General features: G+C 38.6%; 1 protein-coding gene across 7 annotated transcripts in view; it reads right to left on the minus strand.

The window, feature by feature from the left end:
• Positions 1–12,116, minus strand: part of CBFA2T2 (CBFA2/RUNX1 partner transcriptional co-repressor 2) — a 140,513-nt gene that overhangs the window by 24,755 nt on the left and 103,642 nt on the right. For 4 of the 7 annotated variants that reach the window (XR_006200485.1, XM_042931217.1, XM_042931216.1 and 1 more), the window contains 3 exons: positions 5,941–6,030; positions 1,311–1,513; positions 168–421 (listed from right to left, as the gene is read on the minus strand). Coding sequence is in view for 6 of the 7 variants with exons in the window: in XM_042931217.1 (XP_042787151.1) it covers positions 168–421; positions 1,311–1,513; positions 5,941–6,030 (547 nt within the window). In the remaining variant the exon portion in view is untranslated. The remainder of the gene's footprint in view (positions 1–167; positions 422–1,310; positions 1,514–5,940; positions 6,031–12,116) is intronic. The other 3 variants (XM_042931220.1, XM_042931219.1, XM_042931218.1) reach the window with 2 other exon arrangements.

A 12,116-nucleotide genomic window follows, 5' to 3' on the forward strand; every position in this document is an offset into this window, starting at 1 on the left:
CAAATGAAATCAATACAACTGTAACATTCCTTTTTATGTATAATATTGTTTTATCTATCAGTGGAAAAAAGCGATGATTGTATTATTTTGCTTTACAACTGAGTAGGAAAGAAATGCAAAGATTCAATCTGAATTTCAACCATTACCATGCTGCTCATGTCACTTACTAAGATTGTGGTGTCTATCACGAACTTCTCGATGTTCTAGCATCTTATTGGGCTCACGATACAGGTGTGAAGTTGCAATATCTTCTAACGTGTAGTGCTGAAGAGGTGGAGGAGTAGGATGGAACTGGCCCCCAGGATTCATGAGGGGCACAGTGAGGGCAGGACTGTGCCGGGGAGCAGGGCTGATGGTGCACACTCTCTTGGCAGGAGGCTCGGGAGGAATTGTATCTCTTTCAAAACCGCTCTCTTCCCTCCTTTAGAAGAACCGGAAGTACATATCTTAGCCCATACACAAGTGTTCATACAAACATGTCCTGAGTACCTACTCTGTGTTATGTATTGTACTATGTACTTTCCCAAACAGGAAGATGATAAGGAAAGGTCTGACGTAAGGCATGAACCGAAATGTCTCCAGAGGCCAGGCAGAAAACAAATTTTTCAACACTGTTAAAATATTGCTTCCTGGGGCGCCTGGGTGGCTGAGTCGGTTGAGCGTCCGACTTCAGCTCAGGTCATGATCTCGCGGTCCGTGAGTTCGAGCCCTGCGTCGGGCTCTGTGCTGACAGCTCAGAGCCTGGAGCCTGTTTCAGATTCTGTGTCTCCCTCTCTCTCTCTGACCCTCCCTCCATTCATGCTCTGTCTCTCTCTGTCTCAAAAATAAATAAAACATTAAAAAAAAAAAATTGCTTCCTTGACTAATACTTTCACTCATACTGAAATTTCCAGAATAAATTAACACAATTTCAATCTTCAAAGTAAAGGTGACTCATTACCAAGTAACAATTACTAATTGTTATACTTATTATTAGACTTCACACATCAGAAAAAATGCTTTGGACAAATTTTATTTCTGATGGTTCTGGAGCAGTGCACCCATAGAATGCCCTAGAGCAGAATCTCTCACTAGGGGTATACAGAGTCATCTGAAGAATTTCTGAAAAATATTTGTGTCTGGGAGCCACACCTATAGATTTGAGAAACATTCTGGTCTCTGATATTGGGACAGCGCAAAGCCAACCTTAGAAATTCTGAGTCCATACCTATATATAACCACAGTAATTAAATTCTCTTTCTTTCACAAGTAAAGAGGAAGCTTAGAGTAATTCCAGAAAAGCAAGGACAACAAAGCACTTCTCTGCTCACCTCTCCGGACTGGGCCTCTTCCCGTTTCCATGCACTTCCATGAGCAGCTCAGAAGAGTCAGCAGGTGACGCGATACTTGTGTTGAGCAGAAGGTGTTCGTGTTGAGCCAGGTATTGGGATGGGGTCTGCTTGGCGGCTCGAGCACAGTGCAGCAGTTCTCGCTGCAGCAGGGGCAGATTGGCCTTGAAAAAAAGAGGCAGGGGCTGGAAGGCAGTTTTCTAGGTGTTGGGCCCCACACAACAGAGCTCAGCACCTCAAAAGACTTTCACAAACAAGACGACACAAGACAAAAGCCCTTCTCATCAGCCTGATTTTTATATGCCTCTCTAAGAGTAAAGTGACATCTAAAATACTGAACTTGAATTACTGGCTACCTTGTCTCTTGCCCCCACAAGGTGTAAATCCCCTCAACAGGAAGCCCGTGCTTTATTTACCTTTGTGGCCTAGTGTAGAGTCAAAGCTCAGTGAAGGTGTTGAACGTAAGAAGTTAAAACTTTATACATTTTTGGGGGCATCTGTCTGGCTCAGTGGGTAGAGCATACGACTTTTGATATCAGGGTTGTGAGTTCAAACCCCACGCTGGGCATGGAGTCTACTTAAAACTAAAAACAAAAAAATTTTTTTTTAATTTATACATTTTTCAAGACTTTGGCCAGTTAGAGAATTAGTACCATCTATACAGGGGTAGAAGAAATTCACTCCTTCCTCTATGATTATCAGTAAGTCGTGGATTCTCTCTGTCAAATTCCAACTCGTCTCTGACAGGACTGCTCAACTTTTTTTTTTCATGTTCTCTATGACAGCTGTCATAGAATTCTGGAAGTGGTAATTACTTTGGCTTGGTAGGAACATGGGGTTTCGAAGAAAGTATCAGGAGTGATGTAAATGATAGCAACAAGCTTTAGACTAAGCTCAGATGACACACAGGTAACCCAGGGGCAAAATCGATTTCTTATTGTGGCACCCTAGCTGGATCTATTTCCTTATTATTATTATTTTTTTTATGTTTATTTATTTTTGAGAGAGCACAACCAGGGGAGGAGCAGAGAGAGAGAGAGAGAGAGAGAGAGAGAGAGAGATACAGGATCCAAAGTGGGTTCTACGCCGACAGCAGTGACCCGATGCGGGGCTTGATCTCACGAACCGCGAGATCATGACCTGGGCTGAAGTCACACGCCCAACTGACTGAGCCACCCAGGGGTCTCTTTTTCCTTATTTTGTAAAAGGATAATTAACTATGTACTTATTATATTTCCTTCTCAAAATTAGAAATCTTTAATGGGGACAAATCATAAAACAAACCCTATATATCTCTAAACTTCACTCTTCATATGTAAAATGTACTTTTCCTATATTCCCTTTATTAAAAGAAAATAAAGAATTATTATACTTTTCTTCCCAAATTTAAGAACAATTCAGACTGAGTACATAAAAGATGTCTTTATCTCAAGGGAAACAGATGAACAAGTAAATGGAGAGTTTTAATAGATGTGAGTAGTCACCCCTTTACCGAGGGTTAATTTAGCAGGCACCATAATTAGTGACTCTCTTAAAGCAGAAATAAATTGAGAAAACCCAAACGTTAGCCAAAAAACTGCCATAACGACCTATCTCATGCTGTTTTCCAAAACAACAGAGTTAAGAATAGGGAATGTGACAATATAAAATACTTTTTAAGTCTGTTCTATAGCCTTCATCTTATAACAACTGTTAAAAAAAAAAATCTTAACTGAAAAAAATACTGTGTAAAATATCTTTTACATCTGTGACATGTGCCCTTTGATGAATTTTTTTTTTAATGCTAATTATTTCCTATTAACACAAATTTCACAAATCTTGGTTCCGGAGTCTTAGGGGAAATAATTGTCTGTTGGCTCTGACATACAGCAAAGAGACCAAGATAGAAGCAGCACAGCTGTTTCGGGGCTACAAAGGCACCACAGACTGAGGCAAAGCTTCAATGCTATCAAAACAGAGCCACACACAGCCTGGGCCCCTGACACCTAAGCATTTTCCTATTTGTTTGCTCTACTCTCATTTTAAAAGATTTAAAAAACTGGTAACAATACCTCAATAAGTTGACCCATCTTTCTGATGCTATTATTTTTTTTTTAGGAAGTGAAGGCAGAAATACAGGTAAAAGGGGCATATTTATTTGGCCGGGTGTATTAGACTTTGTGAGTCAAGATGCAAAAGTGAAGATATCGTGTGGGTCTCAAACAGTGTATAAAAAAGGTCAGATAACAAACGGAGTATAATTTTTTGTAGTATCAGTCTCCTACTAATGAAAAGAATGGAATGCATTTTGTTGGGGGGCTGGATTGAGGATAACATTTAGCTTAACTGGGGCTCAGAGTCAGTGTTCCCTATTACAAATCGATTATAAACGTGCACCTGTAAAAATTATTCTTCTTGGGGAACCTGGCTGGCTCAGTCAGTAGAGCATTCAACTCTTGATCTCAAGGTGGTGAGTTTGAACCCCACATCGGTGTAGAGTATAAAAACAAACAAACAGACAAACAAACAAACAAATTCTTCTCTCTAGGGCTGTATGAAACCATTTGGTGAGCTGGTCTGGGGATAACAGGTTTCCAAACTATGCTTGGTCTAGAACACCCTGGTATTTGACCCTAGTCTTTCACTGCTGGGGAGCTACTTTATACTTTGGCAAGTTATAGATAAATGATACCAACGCAAAATAATTACTATCTATGGACATGAATAAAATTATGTCCAATAGAGGTTCCAATGACTTCCCTTGTGCTCTCTATTTTACTTCTGGTCGCACATTCATGTCAATAATCCTGACCTATATAAATGTGTCTGTTCTTTGGATTCTCCCCTGAACTGGTTGTAACATGTTATTGGTTCCTTCATTAATGAGTTAAAGAAAATCTTTGACACAGGTTCATCTTTTATTGGTACTAGTCAGAATGTTACCTGTTTTGTTGCTGTTTGTTGTTTTCAAAAATTATTGTATAAAAGGGAAAAGGCAGTAACTTTACCATGGGAAAGCATGGTAGATAGACACTGCCTTCACCAAGTGATCAAAGTCAACATCACCAATTAGAAGACCGATTAACATCTATGTCTACAAAGAGAATGCAGTGATACCACGTAACCTGCTCTTGCTGCCTAAAATGCATAACCTGTTCCTCATCATGAGGAAGCTTCAGAAAAATCCAAAGTGAAGTACCTTCCATAAAATAACTACCCTGAACCATTCAAACTGTCAAAGTCATAAAAGTCTGAGAAGCTATTTCAGATTAAAGTGGACTAGAGAAACATGACAACGAAATGCAAGATGTGATCCTGTATCAGATATAGGACCACACAAAAAAGCTTTTCTTTCACTGTAAGAGACATTAGTGGGACATTTGGTGAAACATGAATAAGGGCTGTGGATAATAGTGTTTTATCAATGTTAATTTCTTGATTTGTTAATTATACTAGAAAGTATTGAGATGTATCATGTCTGCAGCTTATTCTTAAATAGTTCTTTTTTAAAAAAAATTTTTATTTATTTTTTAATATTTTTAATGTTTATTTATATTTGAGAGAGAGAGAGAGTGCGTGAGCAGGGGAGGGGCACAAAAAGAGACAGAATCTGAAGTACGCTACAGGCTCTGAGCTGTCAGCACAGAGCCCAACGTGGGGCTCGAACTCACAAGCCTTGAGATCATGATCTGAGCCGAAGTCAGATGCTCGACTGACTGAGCCACCCAGGTGCCCCAAAAGATTTTATTTTTTAAGTAATCTCTATACCCAACGTGGGGGCTCCAACTTGCACACCTGAGATAAAGAGTCGTATATATGTTCTATCGACTGAACCAGCCAGGCACCCCTCAAATATATGAGGGAAAAAATAATTACAAGACAAAATAATAATAGAGATGTGATAAAATAGTAACATGTAGAGAATGTGACTAAAGAGACGGTGGTACAGTCTACAGGAAGTTTACTATACCATATTGCAACTTTTCTAGGAGTATGAAATTATTTTGAAATAAAACACTTTTTTTTAAGGGCATATTACATATAAATTTAATACTGCCTTACTTCTCAGGTAAGTACAATTCTGAACAACGTCTCCCAAAAGTTATGTTCTAGGGAACATTAATTCCAGAGGACCTAATCAGAAGCTAGACTAACTGGGGTTGGGGAGACAGCAACATTGTCTTTCTGTATGCTCTTCTGTTCTTAGGATAAGCGGGAAGTGCAAGGCCTCTCCTTTGTCTGACAGCCTTCTCAGAAAACACACACTTTCCCCATTGGCCACAAACAAAAGATTTAATGTTCAGTTACTTTCTCTGCTAAAAGCCCAGCCTCCAAACCATCCACACACTCACCTTCAGCCCACTCACCTCCTGCTCCCCACCTGCTATTATGTGTTATTAGCAGTATCTGCATATGGACCACAACTCAAGGCTTCTGTAATTCCCATCCTACCAAGTGTGAATAAGGCATATCTGCAGACCACACTCCCATTCCTCTTAGGAGACTCAAATAAAATAAAGATATGAAAATGTGTGGCAAGCTACCCTGGCTAGGATCACAGAACAGGGATCAGCAGCAGGAAAACTTGAGGAAATGCTGAAGATAAATTACATTCAGTAATTATAAAAATTACCTTGAGGAATGGAATCACAAAAGGACGAAGAGGAAAGTTTGTAGCCTCTTGGAGCTTGCAATGGAATTCTTCAATTGTTACTGTTGAGTTCTGAAAAGACAAATAACACTGTCAATTTCTAAAACTGGATACTGTCTTCCCAATACAAATCTAATAGTGCTCTTTTTAAATCAAGGAAAAGGATAATCCCAAGAACACCACTGTAAACTCAGGTCCCTCTCAAAGGTTAAACAAATTGTTTCCTTTATGAATAAAGTGTGGCCTCATTGATTTTCTTTTCTTTAATACCCTAAACCTAAACTGTCCTCTGTACTCAGCTACTGCTTTCCTCAGCATTTGTGAAGAAGGCACTCAGGCCTCTCGAATCAAAGAGCTCATGGCAAGCCACCTTGGGTACCGGAAACCAAACCTACAATGTTCCTAGATGGAACAATCCTGAATGAGTCCAGGATATCAACTTCTGAAGTTCACTTCTTCATAGATCGTGCCCTCCTCCTAGCATCAGTTCCCTAAATATTCTAAAGAAATTTAAAAACAAACGAAAAAACCAAGGCAAAACAATCAGTGCCTTCTACCTTCAAGTGGTCTGCCTGCATATGAGAGAACCTGGAAACAGGCACACGCCCACCGGGAAGGTTGTAGTTATTTCCCGTAAGGTTATTAGCACTTCCCATGTATTTTTTCAAAAGTCTAGCTTTAAATAGGGTTCTTAGCTCCTCTGCTCAGGTGAATGTACAAATAAAAATATTTTCCTCAAAGTTCACAAAATATTTTTATTCAATTCCCTAAAACATAGTATAATACCAAGTTAAAGAACAAACCTGGCTGGGCATTATTCTTGATTCCCTGAGAGAACAAGTACCACTTCTAGGGATTTTATTTTATAAAATCATCAATGGTTCAAAGCTGTAACAAGTACCATACAGATTATTTATCAACACAATACTGCTTCTTGACAATAAGGAACAGAAAACATTAAGGTCCACTACCAGGAAGTTGCATTAAAAATGATGGTACAGAAGGGGCACCTGGGTGGCTCAGTCAGTTAAGTATCCGACTTCAGCTCAGGTCATGATCTCATGGCTCATGAGTTTAAGCCCCACATGGGGCTCCCTGCTGACAGCTCAGAGCCGGAGCCTACTTTGGATTCTGGGCTCCCTCTCTCTCTGCCCTCCCCCACTCACACCTGCCTCTCTCTTTCTCTCTCTCTAAAAAAAATAAATACATAAATATTAAAATATTAAAATATTCAAAAAGAATGATGGTACATGGGGCGCGTGGGTGGCTCAGTCAGTTAAGTATCTGACTTCGGCTCAGGTAATGATCTTACGGTTTATGAGTACAAGCCCAGCGTTGGGCTCTGTGCTGACAGCTCGGAGCCTGGAGCCTGCTTCGGATTCTGTGACTCCCTCTCTCTGTCCCTCCCCTGCTCACACTCTGTTTCTCTCTCTCTCTCTCAAAAATAAAATTAAAAAAAATTTTTTTTAGAGGAAGAAAAATTAATTAATTAATTAATTAAAAAAAAAGAATGATGGTACAGTCATACATCAGAACACTAAGGGAACAGGAAAGACTATATGCATTAATAAGAAAAGGTGTTTACAATATACTGTGAAATGAAAAACCAGAAAAAGAGCAGCATGCTTTCCTATAAGCCATTTATGGAAATTACACACACACTTATATAGTATCTTAAGTGCCTAAAAAGACAAGTACAACAGCACTTATTTCTGGATATGAAATTATGTTGGATTTTCCAAATATATCACACTAATATTCGGTAAAAATTAAAAATATTTCCTTTTAGAGAAAAGAGTATATCAAATTAAACGATGTTAAAGTATTTGAAGCTTATCTCATTTCACATCAATACTTTTTTTTAAAGAATTTACTTTCTTTTTATTTTTTAAGTTTTTACGACAGTGTGAACAGGGGAGGGGCATAGAGAGAGGGAGACAGAGGATCCCAGGGAGACTCCATGCTGTCAGTGCAGAGCCTGACATGGGGCTCCCTCGCACAAACTGCGAGATCATAATCTGAGCTGAAACCAAAAGTCACTTAACCGACTGAGCCACCCAGGCGCCCCAGTGACAGTTTTATTGATCTCTCACCAATCTTGATATCTTATTTGCTAGGTTAGAATGTTCAGGATCACGCTGAATAGAAGAAACATTCTTTTGTTTTTTAGAAAAGACATTCTCATCTGATTCCTATTATTAGAGGGAAAGCATTCAAAATTTCACAAGCATGAGGCTTGCTGTAGGTTTTTTGTAAGATAACAACTATCATCAGATTAAGAAAGTTCCTGCTCTAATTGTTTTGCCAAGTGTTTTTTTAAAATAATGAATGGAGAGGTGCTTGGGTAGCTCAGTAGGTTAAGCGTCTGACTTTGGTCAGGTCATGATCTCCCCATCTGTGGGTTGGAGCCCCATGTCGGGTTCTGTGCTGAGAGCTCAGAGCCTGAAGCCTACTTCGGATTCTGTGTCTCCTTCTCTCTCTCTGCTCCTCCGCCACTCGCGCTCTGTCTCTCTCTCAAAAATAAACATTAAAAATTTTTTAAAAATAAAATAAAATAATGGATGTTAAATTCAAGTAACACTTCTTTTTCTGCATCTTCTCCAAATAAATTCATAGTTTCAATACCAATTGCTATAGACTGAATTTTTGTGCCACTCAGAATTCCTATGTTGAAACCTAATTCCCAATGAGTTGGTATTTAGATGTGGAGCCTTTGGGAGGTGATTAGAGGTCATGAAGGCAGAGCTCTTAGGAACGGCATTAGTGCCCTTGTAAAAGAGACCTCAAGAGATCTCCCTTGCCTCTTCGGCACTGTGAAGACACAGTGAGAAGACAGCTATATAGGAACAAGGAAGTAGGCTCTCACAGAATACAAAATCTACTGGCACCACTTACCAGCTTCCAGAACTGTGAGATAAATGACTGTTGTTTATAAATCACCCAGTTATTGGTATTCTGTTGTAACAGCCTGAACAGACTGATTCAGGACACGGATTTTAATAAAATTCCCACTATATCAGAGTATAAATTAGTATAATATGTAGGAAAACCAATGGCCTTACATATTAAATTGGTATATATGCATACCTTATGAAATCCCAATTCCACTGTTCAGTGCAATGCTTGCACATGTGTACCATGTAAAAGAATGCTTACAGCAACCTTATTTGCAATGGCTCCTATACAGAAAAGAGTTAATATAGCAGGTTTAAAACTGATAACCTTATTAAAGAGCACTTACAAGGTTGGGCCATTGGCTGGCACCTATGAATTTGGCTGATGAACAGTTTCCCATAAAGATATAAAACTTTCCCTAACCGAAAAGGTAGAAGCACCCCAGTGTACATCAATAGATGAATGCAAAAGATGAAGCCTACTTCGGATTCTTTGTCTCCTTCTCTCTCTCTGCCCCTCCGCCACTCGCGCTCTGTCTCTCTCTCAAAAATAAACATTAAAAAATTTTAAAAATTAAATAAAATAATGGATGTTAAATTCAAGTAACACTTCTTTTTCTGCATCTTCTCCAAATAAATTCATAGTTTCAATTCCAATTGCTGATGAAATACCAATTTCATCAAAAGATGAAAGCAAAATGTGGTATATACATGCAATGGAATCTTTTCAGCCAAAAAAAGTAGAAAAATATGATAAATACTATAACAGGGATGAACCTTGAGGATAATTACACTAGGCAAAATAAGTAACAGAAAGACAAATACTGTATGATTCTACTTATATGAGGTAGCTAGAGTAGTCAAGTAGAATGGTGGTTGATAGGAACTGAAGGGTAAGTAAGGGATGGGGAGTTATTGTTTAATGGCACAAAGTGTCAGTTTTGCATGATTTAAAGAGTTCCTGAGGTGGATAGTAGTGATGGTTGCACAACAATACACTTAAATCATTGAATTATACACTTAAAACTGGGTAAGTTGGTTGTTATGTGTATTTTTACCACCTACTGATGATTATCATTGGGAAAAAAAAAATTTAACCTGAGAATGGCCATTTAAAGGACACAATTGGTTACATGTACATACAAATACTTCTTCAGCTATAAAAAAAATTTTGACGGGGCGCCTGGGTGACTAAGTTGGTTAAGTGTCCAACTTCGGCTCAGGTCATGATCTCACAGTCTAGGAGTTCAAGCCCCACATCGGGCTCTGTGCTGACAGCTTAGAGCCTGGAGCCTACTTCAGATTCTGTGTCCCTCCCTCGCTCTGCCGCTCACCTGCTCCTGCTCTGTCTCTCTCTCTCTTAAGAATAAATAAGACATTAAAAAAAAAAAAAAAAAAAAACCAAAAACGAAGTTTAAAAAAAAATTGACTTCTTTTCTGTTTTTCTTTTTTTTTTGCAAATGAGGGCTATCATTTTTTCTTTTACTCTTGAAATTATCTTCAACCTTAGACTCCACTTAAAGTTGGGGCGCCCGTGTGACTCAGTCAGTAAAGCATCCGACTCTTGATCTCAGCCCAGGTCACGATCTCACAGTTTGAGAGTTTGGGCCCCACATCGGGCTCTGCACAGATGGTGCAGAGCCTGCTTGGGATTCTGTCTCTCCCTCTCTCTCTGCCCCTCACCTGCCTGTGCTCTCTCTCTGTCCCAAAATAAATAAATAAACTTAAAAATATATATACAGAGTTGTGCCTAAATCTGTTGCTAGAATTGGTATGACATGCTGATGTCTGCTTTGCTTACAATTATGTTCAAACTCATTTTGACATTTAAAGCCCAATTTTATTACTCTAGATCTAGTAGTGTAAAATTTGACCAAAAACATTTTTCCCCTAAAAACAAAAATAAAAAAAAACCTTTCTAACTGATAAGGGTGGCTACTGTGCCTAGACAGTGTTTTTGCAAACATTGAGGTTTCTGCTGAACATTGATTTTTCCTTCTGGGAATTTGGAATTTCAGCAGGTGCTGGCAAAGACTGCCTATGTACCCAGACTCAAGTAAAAACCTTGGGCATGGAGTCTCGAATAGGCTTTCCTGGGCAAAAGCATCACACATATGTCACTACATTTTCACTGCTGGGGGAAGAGTGAGCTCTGTGTGACTATTTATACAAGAGAAGAGCATAAGGAAGCCTGCACATGGATTCCACTAGATTCCAACAGTATCTCTTTCCTTTATGATCCAGCTGTGTAACCTTATGCCTCTGTAATAAATCTTAGTTGTGAGCACAGCTATATGCCAAGTCCTGTGAATTCTTTTAAGAAATTTCAGAACTTGGGGGTTGTATTAGGTTCTTTGACTATGCCTCAAAATGCAAACAACTCAAATGTCCACCAAGAGCAAAAAGTACAAATTGTATTCCTACAATAAAATACTATATAATATAGCAATGAAAATGAACAACTTAAAAAAAAAAAGAACAACCTAACAGCTCTAAAAAGCAAAAGGGATTAAATCTGAAATGATGAAAAAGTCATTTATCACACTCTGCCTTGTATGAAAGTTGTTTCTTCTACACTAGACTGAGAAATCTGTTAAGTTATTCAACTTTTTAGTCTCAGCCTCCTCTAATTTATGTGGGTTACATCTATCAATAATCCCAATATTAATAATTAACTTCAGAATTTGGAAACCATTTATTATTAACCCATTTCAAAATAATTGTATTTTCCCCAAAAATGTAGTAGGAAGAATGGCACCGTAATTACAGTTTTGCAAATCTTTTTGGTATCTGGGTTATTAAAAGACAACTGGGTTCTCTTATCTGCTTCTGCATTTAATCCATTTCAACAACCTGTATCATGCAGCTTCGAGAAAATTCTACTGTATGCTCCTTAGAGAGTACGAATGAAAATGCAAGGAACATCTTAATATTATTATGAAAATAATTTTCACCTTCAGAATTTCCAGGAAGGGTCTGGGGGAATCTCAAGGGTCCCTGATTACACTTTGAGAACTACAGCATTGAGGCTTAGTAACGTGATTCACTTTTACATAGGTAGAGCCTAACATGCAGAACCATGAGGTGCTTTTTCAAGAGGTAAATCTTGTAGAATTCAATTTACAAACATAGGGAACTGTCAGTACTTTCCTTATATACAGTGATACGCAAACCCCACCCAGCTGTCTATGCCAGGAATTACTGCCTTATACCATGGGTTCACCATACTCCTCGTACAAAGAAAAACTATGTGTGGCTTGAAAA

Source organism: Panthera leo, chromosome A3, assembly GCF_018350215.1.
Source record: "Panthera leo isolate Ple1 chromosome A3, P.leo_Ple1_pat1.1, whole genome shotgun sequence".
NCBI lineage: Eukaryota > Metazoa > Chordata > Mammalia > Carnivora > Felidae > Panthera > Panthera leo.